This window comes from Labrus mixtus, chromosome 1 (genome assembly GCF_963584025.1).
Source record: "Labrus mixtus chromosome 1, fLabMix1.1, whole genome shotgun sequence".
Lineage (NCBI taxonomy): Eukaryota > Metazoa > Chordata > Actinopteri > Labriformes > Labridae > Labrus > Labrus mixtus.
Genome location: NC_083612.1, coordinates 14,355,654 through 14,379,844, shown reverse-complemented (window position 1 = coordinate 14,379,844; position 24,191 = coordinate 14,355,654). Strand labels below are relative to the sequence as shown.

General features: G+C 42.2%; 1 protein-coding gene across 1 annotated transcript in view; it reads right to left on the bottom strand.

Moving 5' to 3' along the window:
* Window positions 1–23,937, bottom strand: part of fbn1 (fibrillin 1) — a 60,971-nt gene extending 37,034 nt beyond the window's left edge. Inside the window, exons 1-21 of the mRNA XM_061033872.1 lie at window positions 23,685–23,937; window positions 23,166–23,455; window positions 20,890–20,972; window positions 18,863–18,961; window positions 17,886–17,981; window positions 16,563–16,658; window positions 10,606–10,803; window positions 9,548–9,673; window positions 8,004–8,129; window positions 6,678–6,830; window positions 6,282–6,554; window positions 5,478–5,627; window positions 5,257–5,376; window positions 5,039–5,164; window positions 3,759–3,881; window positions 2,503–2,625; window positions 1,517–1,669; window positions 958–1,011; window positions 706–831; window positions 467–592; window positions 222–341 (exon numbers count right to left, since the gene is read on the bottom strand). Coding sequence (XP_060889855.1) covers window positions 222–341; window positions 467–592; window positions 706–831; window positions 958–1,011; window positions 1,517–1,669; window positions 2,503–2,625; window positions 3,759–3,881; window positions 5,039–5,164; window positions 5,257–5,376; window positions 5,478–5,627; window positions 6,282–6,554; window positions 6,678–6,830; window positions 8,004–8,129; window positions 9,548–9,673; window positions 10,606–10,803; window positions 16,563–16,658; window positions 17,886–17,981; window positions 18,863–18,961; window positions 20,890–20,972; window positions 23,166–23,356 — 2,662 coding nt within the window. The 5' untranslated portion in view covers window positions 23,357–23,455; window positions 23,685–23,937. The remainder of the gene's footprint in view (window positions 1–221; window positions 342–466; window positions 593–705; window positions 832–957; window positions 1,012–1,516; window positions 1,670–2,502; window positions 2,626–3,758; window positions 3,882–5,038; window positions 5,165–5,256; window positions 5,377–5,477; window positions 5,628–6,281; window positions 6,555–6,677; window positions 6,831–8,003; window positions 8,130–9,547; window positions 9,674–10,605; window positions 10,804–16,562; window positions 16,659–17,885; window positions 17,982–18,862; window positions 18,962–20,889; window positions 20,973–23,165; window positions 23,456–23,684) is intronic.
* Window positions 23,938–24,191: the final 254 nt, after the last annotated feature.

Genomic DNA, 24,191 nt, shown 5'->3' with positions numbered 1-24,191 from the left:
TCGTCTCAAGCGGGCGGCCCGGGTTCGCCCCCACGCCTGTGGCCCCCCTCCCGCATGTCACTCCCCACTCTCTCTCTCCCTGATTTCCGACTCTATCCACTGTCCTCTCTATCCATTAAAGGCACAAAAAGCCCAAAAATAAATCTTTAAAAAAAAAAAAAAAAAAAAAAAGTTTGATTTTGGTGATGATCTAAGACTCAAACAACACAATGTTTACTTACCGATACACTCCAGTCCAGAGCTGTCCAGAGAACTGCCGAGTGTACACAAACACACATAGGAGCCTGGGCTGTTCATACAGTCTCCATTAATACACGGGCTAGACAGACATTCATCCACATCTGAAGGAGACAAAAACACACCCCACATTTTTCCCCCATTAAATTGTCTATCTCTCATTCTTCTAAAAATGCAGACATAGTACATGCAGTGATGAAATGTGTTACAGAACGAAGGAGTTTCTGACCCTTGCAGATGTCTGTCTCAGGATCAAACTGGTATCCTTTGGGGCACTGACAGGTGAAACTGCCAGGTGTGTTCCTGCACAGACCGTTTTCACACAGCTGTCTGTTCATCAGACACTCGTCAATATCTAAGGATAAAAACACAGGAGAGACACTTGATGACTTTCCTCACCTTGGCTTTGTGAGGGCTGTAATTCTTAATTTTCTTGGCGGATGAGGACTTTGAGAACAGTGAACCTACCAACACAGTTTTTGCCCGTCAGGTCTACTTCAAATCCTTCATTGCAGGCACATTTGAAGGTCCTCAACATATTCTCACACACGCCATTCTGGCATATGTCAGGGTCGAGTGCACACTCGTTTATGTCTGTGAAGGCACAAAACATTATCGAAGTAATAGAGCTCGAGTAATGATCACATTTCATTTATCGAACTTAGTTTGGTCCATTATGATATCAATGAAAAATACAAATGATGATTCTGAGTTCTTTACCTCTTCCATCACCAGTTATGCCACCCCCATTGGGGCACAGAGCCAGGAACTCAGCTGCAAAAAAAGCAAAAAAAAAAGCACAGCTCAGTTGATAAAGAGAAGAAATTACAGTGTTTCAGAAACTTTCACATTTGCCAAAATCTAAGAGATCTCAAGGGGAATCGTTAAATAGCATGTCATTATCCATTTCCATGCTTTCTCATTAAGCCTGGATGTATAATAAAACCACCTCCTTAACGTGGTGCAGCGCTGGCATCTTTTGATACAGAAACTTTAATTGGCAGGACTAATGACAAGTGACTGGATGCTGTGTGTGCGTGTGTGTGTGTGTGTGTGTGTGTGTAAATGTATGTGCGTGTGTCTGCATCTGTGGAGGATGTCAATGACTTTTAACAATAGGAGTTTCTGTCTTCTTACCCTCGTTTCTGATCTTGTCATTTTGTCATGTATGTGTCTTAAATCAAACACAAGCTCTTTGTTTTTATGTGTGTGTTTCTGTTACAGGCAGCAGGAGGTTGCTCCATATGTATAAAGGGTGGAGTGATTTGAATATCCGTACCAGAGCTTTGTGGTGGGCAGGGTTGGCATGGTTCTCCATAGGCGTACTCTGTGCTGGCGCAGCAGCACTCCGACTTGGTCACAGCTCCAAATAAAGGCCTAACACACTGCCCTCGCTTGTAGCCACCATAACAAGAACTGCGCATATGCGTGTCTGTTTTGGGGAAAATGAGAGAGACGGAGTTTGTGAGAAACGCAGATGAAGCAAGAGATCTGGAAAGAGAGTAGAGATGGATTGAAAAAAAGAGAGGAGGGAGGCAAGGGTCCATGGCTCCAATAAACAACAACACTGGCAAAACAAACGGCTGTTCTCTCTCCATAATATCCTGGGATTTGAGGCATTCTCGTGCGCTGATATCATCCTGTAGAAAAGTCACCCAGACTGAACAACAGCATTTCAACACTTCCAGCACAATACACAAAGAAATGTCATTTAGGGGGGATATAGGAATGTTGCAAATAAATAGTCCCTGAGTGCCAGTCCAGGAGATTGGAGCACAAGGAGACAGGACAACATTTATCAAAACTGATCAAAACATGGTGACTAATGATAATGAGCATGTGTTTGCAGCAGGTAAACAGGATGGGATGTTTGTGGTAAAGTTTATTAAAATGTCATTTTGTCACTTTCAGTTTAGCTCAATTTCTCACTCAACTGGAAAATATTTGTACCAAGGTTCTAGCTCAAATAAATAAGACAGCTGGGAGATGAAACCTCGCAAATTGAGACAAACATTTTGGTAAAAGCTTTGTCAGATCAGAGAAAATAATTTTAAACCTAAACATGTGTGTTTGTAGGAAACAGCTGGAAGTACCAATTCTTTCCCAAACTTAGTCAAAGACATTTTTTATCAGACACATTTTAAAGAATAAATCTGGACAAATTTGCTTGTATGACTTACGAAATGCGTGACTGTAAAGCTTCTTCATGAAGTGAGGGAGTTAGATGGACAAATGAACACATCAACACATTCAAATTGTACTCACCAACACAGACCCGTCCATCCAGGCCAACAGCCATCCCGGCCATACACTCACAGCGGAAGGATCCCTCCGTGTTGAGGCAGTGGCCGTTCATACACATTCCTGGAGTCTCACACTCGTCAATGTCTACAAACAGATGCAGAGAATTATTCATTCAAACATTTCTGTCCTAAAAATGAATGGTCAGAGGCCAGAAACAATTTAAAGTAAACCATTTCCTGCTGAAAATGTGGTTGCTAAAGTCCCCCAGATACTGGGTTTATTAAGAACACAGCCAAGGGGCGCAGATGGCCTAACGGTTAGATCGCCCCAGAGGCTAAAATCCTTCAAGCGGGCGGCCCGGTTTCAAGCACGACCTGTGGTTCCTTTCCCTCATCTCTCCCCAGTTTCCTACTCTATCCACTGTCCGATCGAATAAAGGCAAAAAGCCCCAAAATAAATCACAAGTTTCCTCAACTAAGAAGAAATGTGTTTCCTTGACCTTGATCTCACCAACGTTTAACAACAATTATCATAATGAGCACGAACAATGATAGGACGTGCACATATCAAGTGTGTGTTCTGAGTGGGTGTGTAAGGGGAACACCAAGACTGCAGATGGAGATGAAGAGGCCCCAGGGCCCCTTTTAGACTACACAGTTCATTAATGACTGCATACATCAGCACACTTCACCCACACCCTGCTCTCCTGTTTATTTATTCTGCCCTGACTTAACCAGGTCAGTGTCTCTGAGATCAAACGTCTGTATCTGCAGCGTTGTGGAACAAGATGGTGGAAATAAAAAGAGTTTTCTTCCCAGGACATTTGTTGATGTAAGGTTAAAATGTTACAGTAATTTTAACAGTCTCTGTTAGCGCAATATGACAAAATTGTTGGTCAAACACTATGTGACACGCACGTTTTTGTCTCCCGATCAAACAGCTGACCATTGTTGCTTGTTGTGTCAATTTTAAAGGCTCAATCTCGTTTCATTGCCCTGAATAATTTTAGGAAGGCTGTCTGCTGGAATCTGAAAAAAGGCGGGCCCAAACTATCCCCAGTCCAGCTGGCTTGCCAGGATGCTGAGGGATTTTTCCGTGGTTTTTAAGGGGATTTTTGGCTTGTTGTTTAATGCTGGAATAATAGAAGTACTAACATTACAGAGAGGTTAGCTAGCTAAAAATACAGGTCGAATAACAGTTGACTCAAAGTATATTCTGGTGGTGTAGAGACGTGATTTTAATAATCCGTCAGTCCGTGGGCCGTCTGAGAAACACACCTACACACATGCGTCCACTAGTGTCCAGCAGGAATCCAGGTTTACAGATGCACTTGAAGCTGCCATCTTCATTGATACACAATCCATTGAGGCACATATTCCTGATCAGACACTCGTCCTGGTCTGTGATTGAACACACACACATTGAAAGATTGGTAAACAGTGCATTAAGACATAAAGATACAATGGTTACAGGCACATACTGGTGGTTTTGCATGGTTGAGTCCGATAACAATACATTTTATACATGTTTCCTTTATGACCGTCTTGACAATCAGTTTGTCACAGAGCTTGATTGAGCTCAATTGAAGTCATATTGCTGCTGTCTAACAATGCATTAGCAAGCTAACACTATTTTCAAAACCCTTCGTAGTACATTTCAGTTCTCTAACATTAAGGAACTGGATGTTGAACACCAAAAGATTACATCGGCGAGCTACCAATTCTGATAGAAAATCAAGTCTAGGAGAAAAACACAAAGAAACCACATAAATCTGTGAAAAATGTCGAGAATTGAGCAGCCAACTCTGTCATTTTGGATTTTGAACCATTCCTGAGCAACAGGCAAAATTTTACAACACACCCCCGGCTGACAACCTAATTCCTACGTGTACATAATAAAATGTGACATGAGAAAACAAGAGTATTCTCAATCAGAATTGGTGTTTTGTAGCCGCTCGAAACAGCCAACTATGGTCGGCTTGGTCCAACACTGTTATCAATACTTCAAAGCTGTGTTTTAAAAAATCTGGGAAAACAGCATATTTTCACACAGCCTATCCTTGAAGGCATTTATAAAGTTGCCTACACTTGTTCCCAAGAAAAAGTGACAGAAATAAATGTGTCTAGAATAAAAATAAAGAGCCAGAGAGAGAGTAAAGGCAAGGGATGGGGTTAGAGTTCACTGGCAGCTCAATGGGAAAAAGGGTGATCTGTGATAAACTACCTAGCTAAAGCAAGTTTGATAGCATTGCAAGTTTTCAACACTTTATAAAACCTAAAATGAGCTGAAAAATGTGGATGCATGGGTCCTTTGGATAAAATCAGTGGTATAAAATGTGTATATTTTGCACTAAATGGGCTAAAACACACAAAACCACCAGCATGATCCTTTAAAACGACATCTCTTACAGAACATTCCTTCAACAGGCATTGGTATTAAATAACCTCACTCAAGAGATCCATGGCCCATTAAACCTAAACATTACACATGCTGACGTTATGACGGAATACTACACTTTAAAAATGTCTGTACTCTATAAATGTAAAACTTGACAGACCTTGACAGTTCTTGCCATCTGATGAAATCTCAAAGCCAGCATTGCAGACACAGTGGAAGCTTCCCACTGTGTTTACACAGCGGCCGTTGTTGCAGATTCGACCGTTGGCCACACACTCATCCAGATCTAGCAGAAATAAACAAATGGTGTTGTAAACACATACATCCTCTTGAAGTGTGTGTTCGTGTGTGCGTTGTGTGCTTGTGTGTGTGTGTAACCTCGGCACTCTGTTCTGGTTGCTGTTGTCTGGAATCCAGCGGGGCACTGACAGATGTAAGACCCGGGCGTGTTCACACACTCTCCATGTGCACAAGGGTTTCGCTCACATTCGTCGTCATCTTTAAAAGAAACATAAAGCTCATTACATTTTTCCGTCTTTAATTTTCTCCATGCTCTCCGGTGGGGTCAGAAACTTCTTCCTCAATCTGTCAGTTCTTACCTAAGCATTCTCCTCGCGAATCCAACCTGAAGCCCATGTTGCACTCACAGCGATATCCAATGCCTGGCGTCGGAATACACCTCCCATTCAGGCAGAGGTTGCGATAGGCCTGGCACATGTTGGTGATGTTCTGGGTTTGGATAACGGGACCTAACAGAAACATTTACACACATGCATCATGGATGGATCACAAATTGGTTTCATAAAAAAAGATAACAGAAAAAAATGACATATTAGGAGATAAGTTGTGAAGGAAACATTACATTTCAATTGCCCCGAATATGGAAGAATAGTTTTTAAAAAGCATTGCCCAACACAATACACCTAAACTGTACTAGAATCTGGCAGGACCTTCCATGATTTACATTGAGGCACTGCTGTTAGCATAAACTTGGCCAAACGATGAAAATGATTTAAGAGGAAATGTTTGATGATTTTGAAAATGGCTCATTTGACTCTGGACATAGTCGAGTATGCAATTATGAAAGAATGTCCTCTTTCAGATCGTATATTTTCTGCACATTCACTTAGGATTTGTTAGTACCAACACTCAAATAAAGTAGGGAACTCTATATTAGGAAACAACCAAGACTTAGTCAAAGGTCAAGTTTCCCTTCATTAACATGTGACTTTTTAGCTAAATGGCATGAAACAGAAAAGTTCATTGGGAAGCCAAGCAACGCAAATCCACTGATTCACACCAGGAATTGTGACTTATTAGCTTTGATGGCTTAAATGTAAACTTTGAAGAATTCATTTCTAAGTAGAAAAATTAATCAAAGACAAGCAATAGGAAGTGCTGACCTGGCAATGGAGGCTGTAGAGGTAGCTGTCCTGGAAAATGTGGATATTGTCCTGGGAATGGGCCTGGAAACTGACCTGGATATTGGCCTGGAGTCTGACCAGGTCCTTGGCCCGGGATGGGAATTTGACCAGGAATTAAGGGCACCTGGCCAGGACCTGGCCCAGGTGCTTGACCAGGATACGGAAGTAGGTCGGGGCTTCCTGGAACACGACCAGGTACAAACCCTCCACCGTTGCCATCAGGTATCTGGATGCACAGTTTCTGGTACTCCTCTAAAAGAAGCACATGGGAGAAAAATCAGGAGGTAAAATCCAGTGTTGAGAAACAGATACATACTGTATGAGAGAGAGAGAGAGAGAGAGATGTTAAAGGCCATGAGATGTTGAGGACCCCACCTGTTCCACGGATGGGACACATTTCAGGAGCTGACCCATCAGACCAGCACCGTCCACTGTCACAACAGCACTGCATTTTAGTCAACGGCTGTGAGTTTTGGTTGGCACAGCGCCCATTCAGCAGGCTAGCGTAGCAAAACCCGCCACGAGCATCTGTGGGAAACAACACAGCATGACGTCCGTTAACCTAACCCTTTTGTTTAGAATATGGCATGTGTTGTCTGCATGTTGAGCAAATTGGCACAAGTACAATCAAAAAAGCAGTCATCATAGCTTCAGATTTTCCATCATTTGAAAGATGGAAGCCACTTCAAATAGTCATCATTTCCTATTTATGACAACCTTTCCTGCATCCTGCAGTTTCTGGCACTGTGCACTGGTGTGACTAACACTCAGATTCCCTGCTAATATAAATATATCATGTCTTGTTTCAAACCAAGCTCATACTGTATAGTGCATTTACATGGAGAGGCCGGTGAATGCAATGCTGATTGCTCGGTTAAGCTCGACAAGATGTCTGTGAAGCGCAGAATTGGTTGGAGGACAATCAGTCGGTACCTTGAGGGGCCAGCGAAGATATTAATGCTTAAGTGTTGCTGCATGGGAAACTGGCTGAACTGTTTGGCGCAACAGTTTTCTGGAGCAAAAGACTCAGACATTCCTTCCTCAGGAACATCCTCTCCTGGGGGGTTTGTAGCTGTGTGTGATTGCATATGTTTGTGTGTACGCATGCACATCTAAGTATGTGCATGAACATTAAATGGGACCATTCTGACCCAAATTCCTCCCTGGTTTGTTTTGGGTCAGTCGGAGCTGAACTTGCGAGCTGGACAGGCATTTTTGGTGACTGTGCGTGTGTGTGTGTGTGTGTGTGTTTGAATATATACACTGTTATCAACTTCCCAGGATGTGGACTGTTCAATGACACACAAGCAAACACTTCACTGTTCATCCAGACCGACTGACAGTTGAACACATACTTGACTTTTTCCATCCATGATGTTAAAAAAAACAAAGCAATCTGAGCATGAGAAGCTAACCCTACTTCACTCATCACATTCTCTGAGTTTAAAGAAATATAGCTCATTGTTGTGGAAACAGTCAAGTGACTACTGACCTAAATTCTACCAGCTGGAACGCGAGAAAGATTTCAGTTCTTCCTTCTCTCAGTGCCAGCCGTAAAGGAAGAGAAGAACCAAAATGTGGTGGGAAAAGGAAAGATATTTTGCTTGACTATTTGCGTGTCACATATCCGATGTATAAAACGAAAGAAAGGACAGGGAAGTCCATAGAGAGATGAGACAACAACAATGTATGAGGACTCACCTATACACCTGGATCCATCCACAGAGGTATAATATCCCTGTGGACACTTGCAGAAGTAGCTGCCAACAGTATTAGAGCATTCACCTACGCCACAGAGACCAGGAATGTTTGCACACTCATCCAGATCTGCACAGAAGAGAGAAGGAAATTACTTTGTTTTTGTGTTTTCTTTGCTACCACTAATTAATCAAAAGATTTGATAAAAGAACGATTAAGAACAAAAAAAAACGTAAAAAAAAAATTAAATCTCGAAGAGAGTGACGAGCGGACATGTTGTTCCGATGAAAATGGAAATAAGCCATAGTCACAGGATATTTAATCTCCCCTGGCCTCCGTTGCTACTCTTCTGTTAGCACCATTGAGTGCAAACCCTCATGCACAGAGCCTGTTGAGAAATTCACTGTAACTCGTACTCGTTTAAAAAGTCTTTTACACAGTCCAGAAGTTTTCCTGCAATTATTTCTGGGCATAAAATCACACATATTTCACTCTGTAAATGGGTGCCACAAAACCCTGCTCAGACTGAGTTTTAACTTGGTCTGGAAATTGTCGTATTCATGTCCTAATGAGCAGATATTTTTCACAGGCTTACTGCGGGCTTTATATGTGGTACAACAGAAGTGTAGCAGAGAAAAGGACTTTATTTAAGATTTGTCAGCTAAACTGATAAATATTGTGAGTCTCTCAGTGGCTAAGAGCATGAAGTGTGAAAGATCGAACAATTCTGTGAGCCAGTCAGAATGGAATAATATAGTCGTAAAAATAGTTAGGATCCCCGGCTGTGAGAAAAATGTCTCTCCAAACTGACATGGAAAAAAATATCTTCTGGCTGTCTTGTGATTCATATTGTACAATGACAGCCCGGGCTGAGAAGCTGTCCCAAAGCAAGGTACTTTTCCATTTGCATACACATAACTGCATATACTGCTAAACAAAAGACACAAAAACATTAGTCGAGAACATAAGTCAGTGAAATTACTCATTAAACAGCAATATTTACATTGGCTAATGTTATGGAATATTTACATTATCTAACATTAGCCGCCATAAGCTATTGGACATACCAGATGAGGTCAAGTTGTAGAAGTAAAACTCCTGATTTATTGAATCAGGCAGAAGTGTCTTTAATGAATCATGACTTTCCATTTGTTAGGGGGAAATTTGTTATTTTTTCTTTCAGAAGTTCCGTAGTCTTGCTTTAACACATCCAGTATAGTATGAAACATTTTCTTTTAAACATTACAATTAAGTGTTAAACAGGAATACTGAGAAAAAGCAGAGCACTGCTTTGGTTTAATTAAATGTATTTCAAGGGAAGGGCAAAGTGGCATTTGTGTGGTCTCTCCCCACAAAGTGATAATCAAAAAACCACGACTGAGGTGAAGTTAACCACGAGTAGACGGATGTGGCTTTAAATGTACTTTAACGTTGTTAATTAGGAACTTTGGGGAAAAAAATGTTTTAGCCCACTCTATCATTCAAGCTCACGCTGAACGTCAGACATTTTACAGTTTTCACCTAATGGCTGCTAGCTTGATTCTTACCTTCACATTTTTGTGTGACCTCGTGGAACTTGTGCCCAGCGGGGCATTTACATTCAAAGGATCCCACTGTGTTGATACAGTTTCCTCCTTGACAGATGCCAGGGATGGCCTGGCACTCATCCACATCTGTGCATGAAGAGCAAACAATTTTTAATCACATACTTGAGCAAATTCCCTATGTGTAAAAGAAGAAAAATGACACAATGCACACAAACAAACACACACACACACACACACACACACACACACACACACACACACACGCACACGTATATAGACTTGCTTTTACACACAACTCTACACAAGCCTGTATGTTGATCCATTAAGTTGGGTCTGTTTTAATAGTCTGGCTTTGACGTTCCTGTGTTAAAAAGAGTGACAAAGGACAAGCAAAAGCAAGAGAGGAATGTCTCCTGCTGAAGAAACAGAAATCAAAGCCAAGTATTCCAAGGGAGAGATAGAAAAAGGAAAGAAAACACAGAAAGAAGAGGACTACACTCGTATTGAACTTGATGGTGAAATCTGTGATCCTGTGAGTAAATCTAAATTAATTTAATGAATTTGACAGATTAAAAACATAGGTCTCAAGCTGAAAACCTCCAAGAGGCTGTGACCTAAAGCAGTCTCTGGGTCCTGGCTCAGGTCGGCCTCCCCTGCAGAGGTTCTGATGTTGTTGGGTCTGGAGCAGGCAGGCTGAGGGCCGTCTTACCAGAAATGAGCTCTCCCACGTGGCACCGCCACTGACCCGTGTTACTGACTCTGACAGTCCTGCCACAGCAGGTATCTGCGGGCATTCCATACACATGCAGGAGGCACTGCCACCCACCCCAATTTAACCCAATTAGAACTAATCCTCTGGAGAGGGGATGATGGGTAGAGATGAGGGGATGACAAAGGGAGAGTATTGAAAGCAGACAAGGAGAAAGAAGGAGTTAAATGGACAGAGAAGAAGGAAACAGCTTGAAGTACTATACTTGAAGAAGGAGGGAGGGAGAGTGACAGGGAAAAAAGAGACAAAAACAGAAAGAGAGACAGAGACGCTGAGAAACAGACTTTACCTTGGCACGCCCCGGTGCGGTGGTTTGGTATGAACCCTCTCCGACAGGGCTGAGGCTGAGCAGGGCACATCTCACAGGGGTGACCCCACGCCCGTCCCACTGTGGCGCAGCACAAAGTCTTTGTGCACACAATGCCTGTGAGCTGGCCTTGACACATCTGGTTATTCACCGAGGCGAAGCATGGCCCAGTACGGTAATCTGCAGAGGCAAAAGAAAAAAAAAAAAAAGTTAGCTTTTTGGAAAACCTCTCTTTTGTCTCCTTGTTTTCAGTGAAAATGCAAAGCAAAAAAAAAATCGTTTGGTAGCCGTTCATCACACAAAAGCAGAGAGAAGAGAGATTTGGAGAAAAAAAATATTACACCAAAACTTTGCAAAAATCAGCTAAGTCAAAGCTGAAACACCTGACCTTGATTCTGCGAGTGAATAACTGTCTCTGGCTTTAACAAATAGAAAAGCTCAAATTGAGTGTAATTTTGCATGACAGCTACAACTCATTCACATTATATGTGATGAAAGTGCTGCAGGGCTGACAGTAACACGCTCCATAAAGAATGTATTGTCTGTTCCTGGCATGTTAATTGGTTTGGCTCTCAGGTGCATTGTGCGTGCAGTTTAAGTATCCGTGCATATGTGTGTCTCTGAGTCGAGATAGGAAAGGAGTCTGGAAAAGCTTTCAAAGTTGTGTGGGCGGCTGTGGAGAGTCAGAGACACAAGCTTGAATAAGCGGAGACACACAGACAATGAAAAATCAATCTGGTGCACGCATTAAATGATCATCATATTCTCAGTTACCTGTATTGTGTTCTTCAGGGAAATTTACCACATTTACCATGTGGTGTGCTGCTATTCTATTAATCTATTTATTTATTTTCTAGTAAATCACAATCTACAGAACAAGTCACCGTCCCCAAGCTCATCAGAGGTTGACTGACAGGGCGTGTCAAAGGAGCACAGAGGGTGATTTCCACACTAACTGCAGCGGCCTAGAAATCAAACTAAATATCTTTAGTTTGAAAAAAATTGAACTCAATAGTATGAAGAAAGTTTCCTCCCCTCTGTTCCTCTTCAAACTGGTTAAATCCTTATTCCCTTGTTGTCACTGCTTGCATGCATGTCTCCCCTTACTCTGTCCTCTCTCCAAACCCCACTCCCCAGTTGTGAACTCCCCACAGTTTTAACAAAATCAGTTTTTTTATCAGCTGAATGATTTGAAACAGAGATAGGTAAAAAAAAAAAAAAAAAAGAGAGAAAGAGCAAGGGAGAAAACTCATCCCTCCCAAAAGAATCTGGCCGAGATCCAAAGGCAAAAATCATTTCCACATTTCACGGCAGACAACAGACAGCGAGGGGAAAGAGGGAGACCAGTTCCAACGGCGCAGTTGTTTAAAACAAACGAGACATTGTGCGTTTCCCGTGTGGACCGGGGCCCAGCCCAGACCCGTCACGTGCACCACAGCCTCCCCGGTCTCACTGCTTCTGGCACCAGCGCTGTGTGAACAGAACTGGGTCATCTCTCCTTCTCCTTCGCGTTTCCCTTCTGCTCAGGCTCCACTGGAGACCCGATGATGGGGATTTTTCATCTAACTCCCCTTCAAACAGTTCTGGAAAGTATCTGCTAACTTGTAGTAACTGGTGTACTCAAGTACATTTCTGAGGAGAATACTGGACTTCTGCAGTCACTAAATTAATTTAAGAGCGACCTGAAAATAACTACTTACTACTTTAGAATTATGCAGAATTTAAGGAACACTTTAGGGGACACACTCATTTGTCCTTCTCACTGAGAGCTAGCTGAGATTAGGTTAGCATACAGCAGCATGCATACATACTAAAAAGAAGCTAGCCTGGCTTGGTCTACTGGTCAGTCTTTTCTTAAATGTCTTAATATTAATAAGTGAACTTTCAGTTAGATTTGTTGCCTCTCAGACGGAGCTGGGTCTGCTGTTTCTTTTTTGTTTCTGGCTCTCTATGCTGAACTAAACTAAACCAAGGTCAAAAACTTAATTTCACTTCATGTTTAATATCAGACCTGGCATAGCTAACTCTCGGCCATAAAGATTGTGTTTCTGACACTGTCAAACTCTTCCTAAAAAAAACTCAAGAATGTCAGTTATTAACTCTCAGAGGGCTTATTAAAAAAAAACGTACTGCTGAGCGAGGACTCTTATGTGCATATGTGAAAACGGCTTTCTCTGAACATGAAATACAAATACATGCGCACAGTTCAACAGTCAGCCGAGGTAAACAGGGAGAAGCAGACAGCTGTTGAGTGAAAGTGGTGTCATTTCATCTGTCATCTCACTGTCTCTCTGTGAACGGCATACAGCTGGGAGATCCACCCATGTCCTGTACATCTGGGAGCAATCGCACATGTTCACACACACACACACACACACACACACACACACACACACACACACACACACACACACACACACACACACACACACACACACACACACACACACACACACACACACACACACACACACACACACACACAGAAACTCAGCCAACGTCCCAACCCCTCGTTCGCAGTCGAGCCAAAGATGATCTCAAAACAGAACGAAACACACAAAAATGTTGCCCTGGTTTTTTGCTAAACCACTGCTCTACTTTTTGTAAACATGTTTCATATTCGTGTTGGTCTTTCTGGTAAATAATCTTAATATGGAGGAGGCAGGTTTATTTGGACCCGTATAAACAAGCGATTTCATGTTCGTAAAAAAGGTGTAGTTACCTTAAGAGCACAATGCAAATGACATTTGAGTTTAACAACAACGACCACAGGAGGGAAGCCGATCGGGAAGTGGGTCAAAAGAGTTTCCTGGATTAACTCCAAAATGTTTGTACACACGCTCAAAAATCTGTCCACCTTTCCCACCCTTCCTCAAACTAACCCTTGCAGATGTTGCTCACATAATCTTTACATACCTTAATATATGCGTAATGTGTGTTCTCATGTACCCGTGTACGCATATGTTTATGTGTATGTGTGTGTGTGTGTGTGTGTGTGTGTGTGTGTGTGTGTTTGTGTGTGTGTGTGTGTGTGTCTGTGTGTAATGGGGTCTTATATCTGGGTGGGGCCTTCCCTATTGGCCCGTCAGCAGATTTCTTCATCCTCCCAGGACTAATGAGTTGAACACGCACTTAAACATCCATACACACACTGACACACATATTTAGTTATCTGTCTACTGAGGTTTGCATTGGGCTAGAACGGAGCCAGATAGGGGAAAGTCAGCGAGGCATTCAGAGACTAGAGAGCCCGTCAGATGACTGACCGACTTCCCCACTGTTGCATGGCTGCTGACTTATTGACTCAGGATCTCACGTGTAGCCTAGTTTCAGGCCTGTCTTTCACCATCATCCCAAGTGCAATGGCGTCACAGCAAAAGCTCGAGTCTATTACTCGTCATCTAAACGACTGCAGCAGGAGCAAAAGAAAAAGAAACGGAGGGCAATCAGCAGCAGTGTGCCTGGATCTCACCCATCCCACATTCCAATCTAAATCATATTTGTGACCAACAAAGGACACGTTGATGTACCAGGCTGCATTTTCACGGCAGTCAGCTGTGCCTGTGGGACCGCTGGTCAGCAGATCACCATTCATTCTGGCAGCACACAGCTCTGCAGTGGTGATGTGGTCATGTTGAGCCCTGATAGCACCAGCGTATTTCTGCATCCAAGAGAATCTCCTGAGTGCAGCTACGTCTCCCCTGTCGAGATCACGTGTCAGCAAAATACCTTGTGTTCCTGCTAATGTGATAAGATCAAGCCATAGTGGGGCACGTTTCTGTAAATTGCATTAAAAACAGTGTGGGGTTGTGCATGTGCACAAGAATGTGTGTACACATGTACTTAATGAAAGTGCATGTGTTTGTGTGAGAGCACAATGGCTTTCCCATGGGATGTGATGGATCCTTGCCAACGAAATTCCAGTGAAAGTAACTTAACCCAAAACGCCACTGTATCCCTTGGCCTACTTTCTCTACCTCTCCAGGAGTAATCAAGAGAGCTACAGAGCTGTACATACTGATACTCCTTTATTGTTGATCAATTTGTTGGTATGTGATAATAATGATACAATATGTGGTCCAATATTGAAGCCTGAATAATGAAATATAATTGTGAATAATGATGACATCAAGCAGCAGCAAGGGAAGCTAAGGATTCTAAGGATCTAAGGATTTATGACACCAAAAAAAAAGATACAATGCAAGCACATTGCCAACAATAAATACATTAAAAAGAAAACAGCAGCAACCACGAGGAGTCACAATCCAAATCAAAGCCTAACAAATAGCAACCATGGGTTTACACAATGCTTTACCTGTGAGCTAAACTGACTTAATCACTATGAAGAGTTAAATACCTTAAGGTCAAGTTGATTCATCAAATGCTCCCTACTGAAAACAAACAAGAGAAGAAGCTCTCTTCAACTCATGTCACTAACTTTCAGCATCAATGTAGCCTGTTTAAGATAGTCCTCTTCCTCATTATCCTCCATGTTTGGCATTAGGATGTCCTCCACCATGTTAGAATTAAGTAGCATCACTTTTAATGGGATTTAAGTGGAGGATAGCGTTGTCACTGTCATACATTTAAAATGAGCTTATAGCAGAATTATAACATACACAAAGGCACAAAAATATCTCTAAATAAATTCATGACAGATTAGTCCATACTTTTTCAATTGATTGATTGATTTGTATTACTTCATATTCAGCACTTCCACCGTATGGATATCTTGTACTGGCCAGCTCGGCAAATCAAATGTTCTGTATGAACACACAGTGGCACATATGGATGCCTCGGGTATAAGTTCACCATTCACTATGCTAAAGTGAATGAATGAAGAAGGAAGTTGGTCTCCAGGGAGCTGTTCCCAGACACACAATAACAAATACAAACAACAGAAAAGTATGCCTGTTTCTCTCATGCCACGACTATTCCACTATAACAGACAAGAAAGTAGCATTCATAGAGCAGCAGGCAGCGAGCGGTCGGTTCACATGCTTGTCACCTTACACACTGAATCAAAATTTCAAAACCAAATGTGGACAATCTTTTTTGCCTGTAAATCATTTCCCTGTAGAAATAATTACTGTAAATATTGTGCTGTGTTCCATGAAGAATATAAACTAGAAGATAATGTGTGTTGTAAAAGAAAGTGATTCAGTCTCATAAACCCTTTGGATAAGCTTCTACAAGAAACCAGAGGAACAGATGTGTGCTCTAGCAGATAAGGCCTGATGCTAACCCACCACACAGCTAGATAGTGTCTTAATAGGTCCAGGGTTGAAGAAAACACTAAAGTAAACCAGAGGAAAAACCCAAATCCAGACCTCACTAACAGGCCTCTGAAGCATGGCCTCATTAAAAGAGTCGTCACTAATTAGGAGCTCGGCTTCCAATCCAAATATTAGCTTTACGAGGTCACCTCTTTGACCTCTACAGGTCATCACTACCGAAGAACCTGGCACTGACACAGAAAAACACACACACACACACGCCTCTATACGTGCACGTTTGATTCACAACCACAGCGCAGGCGGCCCTTGGTTTGCGTGTGTTTGTATACTTTGGAGCCTTTTACTCACAAGGTTGGGAGGTCTTTGGTTAACAAACAGCGATCAGTCACAGTCACAGAAATTACTTTTCCCAGAGCGTTGTTCGAGAGCAGATGTGGAAAACAATGGTCATTTCGGAGCTTGAGCTTGACATGCAAATGTTCCACAACAAACCACATTCCTGGAGCTGTCGGCATGACTAAGCACGAGTCATCTTCAGTCTCAAAAAAACAAACCGCTGTACAACATCAAGTCACGTTCACAAGAGCAACACATGTGGCTTTGAAAAACCACTTCACTTGTGGGGAATGTAGAGCACAGAGACAGTGTGATGTAAGATGAGAGAGAGAGAAATGCTATGTAGTGCAGTGTGGTGATCCGTACCTCTCTCACACTGAGCCCCGGTGAAGCCGTAAGTACACACACATCTGTTGGGAGCCACACACCGTCCTCCGTTCTGACAGCCATTTTCACAAACCGCTGCAGAAGAAGAGAGGTAAAAACAAACAATGACAAACAGCAACATGAGGGCATTACTGTGAGAACAAATTGGGATTCAGTATTTCTACTTTATACAATTTGGGTCTCATGTTTATCATCTTGGCAATCATTTATATTCGTTAGGAAAACATTTAAGTCACTAAATCCATTGCAGAGATCTGGGAACATAGTGACATTGTTAAAAAAAAAAGAAAAAAAAGAAAAAGAAGTTGCAAAAAACAAGCAACCATCACTCAGCCGCAGACAAGCTAACAGTTTGAGCACAATCTGTCAACAGCTTTATTTCGATGTAAAACAAAAGTGAGCACACCCAAACTGCTGGAAAGGATCCTTCAATAAACAAGAAAACAGTGCACACACAACCATAGATAGTGTTTTTGCTCAGAGTTGAACAGGAAGTCTGTATGCGAAAGATGTTTAAAAGATTTTGAGTCATTATATTTCAGTTCGCCTTTGTTTGGGCTTCCAAACTAACCAGGAGGTTTTTGGTATCGTACCATTTAAACGCTCATGTTTCTTGCCCCATTGATGGCATTGTGAAGCAATCGAAAATGCCCCCGAACCATCATAAATAAAAGCAAGAACGAGAGATTCAAAGACACGTTTTCTTCTCTGGGTCGAGTTTTTTCTGTCTCAGTGGTTGTTTTGCACCTTTGCTTGGTGAGTTTTTGTCTTTTTGTGGTAACTCTGTGCCTCATTTTGGTTGTTTTGTATTTTCTTGTAATTGTTGTGTCTCTTAGTAGTTCTGCATCTATTTCAAGTCGTTTCATACCTCTTTGAAAGTTTGATTGACTTCCCAACAGAAAAAGATAAGAGACTCTTAAAACAGCTCCTACATTGTAGCACAAAGACTGCACTTTGGCACAGCAGAGCTAAATGCTAACATAAGCTTACCATCATGCTCCCATTTACATGTTTAACCCTCAGGCATCAGTTTAATTTACTACCCTCTTAAGTCACTATGGAAAAAAAATGTCCATAATGATACATGAGGGTTAATGTTAACATGTAGATGCAAACCATCATAGTTAAACCCGGAAGACTTCTAAACCTTTCCTTACTAGCACTAAACAGAAACTGCAAAAGACATTTTCAGAAATTTAGACTTTTAAGCATATCTTTTTCTTCAGAAAATCGCAAACGTTGTGATTTAAGAAGTAAATGTTGAAGTGAGTCACAGTGGTGACATTTCAGAATGATCCTTACGTTGACCGCAGTGGTTTCCCACGTAGCCTTTCTGACACAGGCAGTGGTCTTCAGCACACGATCCCCCGTTCATACAACGAATGTTACAGTGTTGTACTGTGGGAAGAAAATACCAACACACACACAGAGACACACACAAACAACAAGCAACACTGGAGTTAAGTTCAGGGTACACAAACATGCACATCATATCAGATTTTAAACATGAACAGAATGCACTCTGAGCCGTGTTTCAGAAGAAAAAAAATCATGCTCAGATATGTTTTCCTAGAAGTTTATGGTGTGCAAACAGATGAGCACATCAAGTAGAGGAGCAAGAGAGCAACATGGAAGAGTTTACTGTGGACATCTTCCAACATCCACACACACACACACGCATACAAACTCACAGTCACACACACACAACAACCGATGAGATTGACCGCTATTTGCAGAAATGTGATTGCAACATATATCATCTGTTTGGATGATTTGAGGAGATTTTTTGGCTAAGTATCTCATACTTTGCACCACTAGTTAGTGCTCATTACTCATGACGAGGAGAAGAAAAGTTGAGGAAAAATTAAAAACAGCACATTGTGGTCAAAGCTTAAAAGGTCTGAGTCATTTAGAGTCGATGTGACTTTTGTCTTAGAGTGGAAAAGAAATGACAGCACGGCCTATTTTGTGTCCTGTATCACTGCTTGTCTTTGTTGTTTCTGCATGCTGAAATGTTTCTTCTTAAGATTACAGATCCTTTATTAAATAAATGCAAAGAAAAAGATGAAGTCAAGGCTTCGCTTTCCAAAAAGCATTTAGCCTCGACAAACACTCCTTACATAAATCATACCACTGACGTGTTTATATGTTGGCCATGTACCAGCTAACCCCCACCCAATCTAAGCACACTATACTATATAATAAAACCCATCATGCTGATGATAGGGAGCTTCAAAGGAGTTCATTCCCGGAGAAAAGAGGAGGTGCTGTATAATGACCTGACTTGGATCCACAGGATGAAGAGATCTGGCCGTTTGGGCAGGTGCACATGTTGGGTCTGGAGCAAAATCCGTCTCCACATGTGCTCCGGCAGATTGCTGCAAAGAAGTAGAACATGACACCCGGTCAAACAACAGAAACACGTCCTCTGTCAGGTGCAAGATGGAATAACAGCACTTATGTTATTGCACCAGCATTTGTCTTGATTGTGCGTGGGAGAAAACTCATGTAATGTATCTGTTGCTCCTCATGCTGCCAGCTGCAGATTTTGAATTTTAGGTTCAAATTTCATTTGGTACAACTTGGTCCACGATCTAAACCTCATACTGAACCCTCATCTGTAATATTTCAAATCTCAAACAGACCACAGTCCAAATATGGCCAATTCTTCCTTCTAACCCTCATCATGGGTTCATGGAAGAAGCTTGATTGGCAACAACACTGAGCCATTTTCTTCTTTGAGTTTTTTTGCCATAGATGTGTACTAGTGCGTGTATTAAGATGGAGCAGGCTGTTTTTGCTCAGTTAATCTCTTTCCCACAGACCATTTTCCCCTTCCCCAACCTCCCATCAGGTAGAGACCAGCCACTGACCCCTACTCCCTGAACCCCACTGCTAAACAACGTCATTAAAGCTGTGACAGGCATCCGGCCAGCCGAACGGCCAGACTGCAATCACACACAACCCTACAGCCTCTCAGACCTTCCTGTCTACTGAGGGGAGAGCGAGAGAGAAGGAGAGAGAGGGAGAGAGAGCCAGAGAGAGGGAGAGAGAGCCAGAGAGAGCCAGAGAGAGCGAGAGAGGGAGGGAGAGAGAGAGAGAGAGCCAGAGAGAGAGAGAGAGAGCCAGAGAGAGCGAGAAAGCGAGAGAGAGAGAGAGGGAGGGAGAGCGAGAGAGAAGGAGAGAGAGGGAGAGAGAGCCAGAGAGAGAGAGAGAGCCAGAGAGAGAGAGAGAGAGAGGGAGGGAGAGAGAGAGAGCCAGAGAGAGAGAGAGAGAGAGGGAGGGAGAGAGAGAGAGAGAGAGAGCCAGAGAGAGCGAGAGAGAGAGAGGGAGAGAGAGAGAGAGCCAGAGAGAGAGAGAGAGAAGGAGGGAGAAGGAGGGAGAGAGAGAGAGAGAGAGGGAGAGCGAGAGAGAGAGAGAAGGAGGGAGAGCGAGAGAGAGAGGGAGAGCGAGAGAGAGAGAGAAGGAGGGAGAGCGAGAGAGAGAGAGTAGGAGGGAGAGAGAGAGTGAAGAGTGAAGAGTGAAGAAAATAAACAGTAAAATAAATCACAGCCAGAATACCAGAGTAAATGGACCAAACTTAATCACCTATCCCAATTGTTTAAGGTCATGTTACCGGCTTATCACCTACCATTAGCCACACTAACCCATCTCTTGTGAAAATGATTGGGTCAATTCAAAGGAGATATTTTGTGAGTGTCTGTGTAAAATGCTATAAGTAAGTCAATAATTCGGAAAATGGAAAATCATTACACATAAAAGCTTTTGCAAACATGTATTGAAAAGACAGATGAGTCCAAGAACACGAGCATTTAACAGTTTGCATCGTTTTTTAATATATGTACTGAAATGTTTAAGGTTATTGATATTGCAACCAAATAAGAATTATTACATCAACCAAGGAGGTTACATTTGTCGTTGTCTAGTGTGTTTCTAGCCTGATCATGGTAAAAGTAATGGCCCATTTCAAATGTAACTTTGTTGATGGTACAGCATAGACCATTGAAGAAATCTATACATTTGAAAAAGATCCTGATCAGACTCACTTTTTGCAAGTCATCAATTAAAATAAAATAATGAATAATTTCATTCATGCTACTGATTGGACAATGTTCAAGAGAGCTACATTTTTGCTTTTGGTTAGCCTGATGGGTTTCTCTACAACAAGTGTCAGGAGGTTTCAACAACTTTGCATCCTTGGCGTATTGTTGGGTTTGGGTAGCTCCGATACAAACGTCAGGAGGATTGGTGAAAAACTACTACTAAAACTTAACAACAGTAGTGGAATAATAGAGGTGATACTCACGAACAATGCACTGGTTCCCTCCAGTCAGAGTCTTCCAGCCTGGGCAGCAGTAGGCGTTGTTCCTTGAGCCACAAACATTTGGTCTGTGAATGACGGAGAATCAGAAAGTCAATAATCTGAGTTACACAGTTCGATTAATTCTCAATTAGGTCCATTTTAAAAAGATTTACCTTTTCAGGCTTGAGCTATTGGGCTTTAAGATATGTAAAGATTTGTACAAGACATAATTTCCTCTTTCCATAGACCTGAGATGGTTCTACAAACTTAGACCTGATCCACAAACTGCAGGATGTGCACTTAGAGTCCTCCAACGTAACCAAGTCATTTTACTCGAGTACTGTGGTGAAGTATAGATTTGAGGTAGGCTTACACTTTATAAGTCCTTTGAAGACTCAAAGGAAAGATTTCCTTTTTTTCCACAGCACGTGTCCGCTAGCTTTAGCTACTGGCTATGTTACAGATCAAGAAAACTATTCGGCCATATTCTGATCGAGTGTTTCATAGTAACAGCCTCTCAAATATGAGGAGTTCCTGCTCTGTTCTTTATTTATTTTGATTATTTATTTAACCTTTATTTCACCAGGCAGAATTGCTTGAGATCAAATGACCTCTTTTTTCGAGCAAGGCCTGGCCAAAATGGCAGCAGCAAAAAAGAAATATAAGACAAACCCAAAAAGAAAGCACAGACATGAGAAAAAGAGACAAATACAGTCCAGAAGGTGAAGAAGAAGAAGAAGAAGAAGAAGAAGAAGAAGAAGAAGGAGGAGGAGGAGGAGGAGGAGGAGGACAAGAATTTAAATATTAAACATATTTGTAATGCTTTATAGGTTTGGACAGTTGGTTGGAAAAAATAAGCCGTGTGAATATTCCTTTAACCTCTGTTATTGAAATTGCCTATTTAATTGATGGATTGACCCGTTGGGTAGCCAGTAGTTTAATCAATAATAAACTGCATTTTTTGAAATTGTTGTCCTATACAAAATACTTGAAAATGGGTACCATCGTAATCCAATACAACTGGAAAGTCTTGCTTTTACATTAATCCATGAAAAAGTTGAATATAAGCCATGACCCGTTAAATTAAGGGGCATAATACTTAACAGTAAAGCAGTCACATGAGACCTTTATCTGCACTGAGGACTTTTGGAGGACTGAGGACAGTTTTACATCGTGCAGTTATCTTGCACACACAGGCATTTGGAGCTTCGCTGTACAATATTTTTCCTTTTGTTAGGAAAAAATGTCACTGTTCAAGGTGATTTAAGGAATGTGCAGCACCTGTATAAAATATGAATGTGGCATAAGAGTGAACCCTGGGCCATCCTGCCCCCTACAGGTCTATGACAGGCCTACATGACTGGTAAATCGCCTGCTGGGCTTGTACTGGCCCTGGGGTCAGAATATATACTGCACACAGTAACTCCACATCCACATCCATGAGGTGAAAAATGAAGCCTGTCGGATTTCTGAAACATTCTTATTGTGGTAAGTCAGCGTGACACAGTGTGCAGCCTGTATGCACTTCCTGCCCGTGAAGCCAGATGTTCTGATAAATTAACTTAAAGCATGTCAAATAAAAATGCCTGTGGAGAACGCTCATTGAGCTGTCTACTGTGTGACCCTCATCAGCTGTTTGCTGTCATCACTGGACACAGACACTCGTTCTATCCTTTTCCTCCACCCTCTTTCTCTCTCAATCACTTTTTAACATTCACACACACGCGCACGCGCACGCACACGCACACGCACACACACACACACACACACACACACACACACACACACACACACACACACACACACACAACCTCTCCAGCAGTGACCCACTGTGTACAGCTGCAGATGTGATTTATCCACAACTGGGGTGTGGTGTTTTTGGCCAGAAAGGGGATTAAGCTGTTTCTCTCTCTCTCTCTCTCTCTCTCTCTCTCTCTCTGCCCCAGCCACACACGACCAATGGCCTCCTTTGTTTGGATGTAATTTATTGTTGCAGTCAGCAGGAATGTGATAGTCTTGCCAGTATTTAATTACCAAACTTCGCTGCAAACTTCCCATCATAGACAATGCCACTCATGGCACTCAGTCAGCCAGATTAATAAAACACAAGCAAAAGTTTTTAAACTTACATTAAGACTGTCAAACACCTGCTCTGAGCCACTTACAAATTAAAACACACAGAAATATGTTCTTTTTAATCATAGCAGTGGGCATCCAGAAATAAAATAAAATAAGTGAATCCTAAATTGAACTAATGTGGATTACTGTGTTCACATTACCCTCTGAGGACGTCTGACCCTCCTCTCCTCTTGGCCCTGCTGGCTCTGGAGTCGGTCTGCTTGGTCACCAGCTCGCTGTCCCCGGTCTCCAGCACTTCTGCAAAGTCTCCAAGCTCGGCGCAGAGCGACAGCAAGGCCACCAGAGCCACGGCCAACTGCAGCAGCCGTCCTCTACTCTTCCTGTCCGGCATATTATCCGATCTCAAGTGCACAAGTCCAGTACTCGGGAGAGTAAAAGTCTCCGAAACTAGTTTCCCAACCCTGTCGACCTCTGCAGTCTGGAGTCAAAGCTGCAAACCAAAATTATAACAAACAAAATTAAATTTAAAAAAAAAAAAGCCGCAGAGAAGAGCGCAGGAGATGCTTCTGCGCACAAAAGAAAAATAACTATACGCGTTGAAATGTAGCTGGTAGGATATGACTTTTACCAATTAGAAGTTAGAAAATAACTGAACTTTCAATCGAAGAAAAAAGCATTGTGAAAAATGAGCAAAATTGCGCACTAAGCGGTTACTTTACCTTGTCTCCCGAACAGGAGATTCGCCTGAGACCCGACAGAGGACTGCTTCTCTTTTTCTTGCAGGTATTGCTGGATAAACGTTTAGGAGCAAACTTCGAAGACGAAGAAGAAGAAAAGTAGAAGAAAAGTCACTCAAATCTTTCGCTGAGATGCTATAAATAGATGCGCATGGTAACTTTTGGAGTCTGCTCGTGCGCATCCAGTCGTGTGTTGACTTTGCACAGATAAGTTACAGGAGCTGATGCATTCCAGAGGATGAGAAGAGCAAAACTAAGCGTGTCTCTCTCTCTCTCTCTCCCTCTCTGCACAGCTCTTCCCTCATCCCTGCTCTGCTCAACTTACACCAAAACTGTTTTTTCTTTCCTTTCCCTGCTCTCGCGATACAAAAGCCTGAGTGCAAGAATGCACAAGTTAAGCCCAGGACCTGTAGCTTTCACTTTTTACTGTTAGCTACAGAAATGTTTACTTCTAACTCAAAAGGCCTGAGAGAGAGACACAGAGTTTTG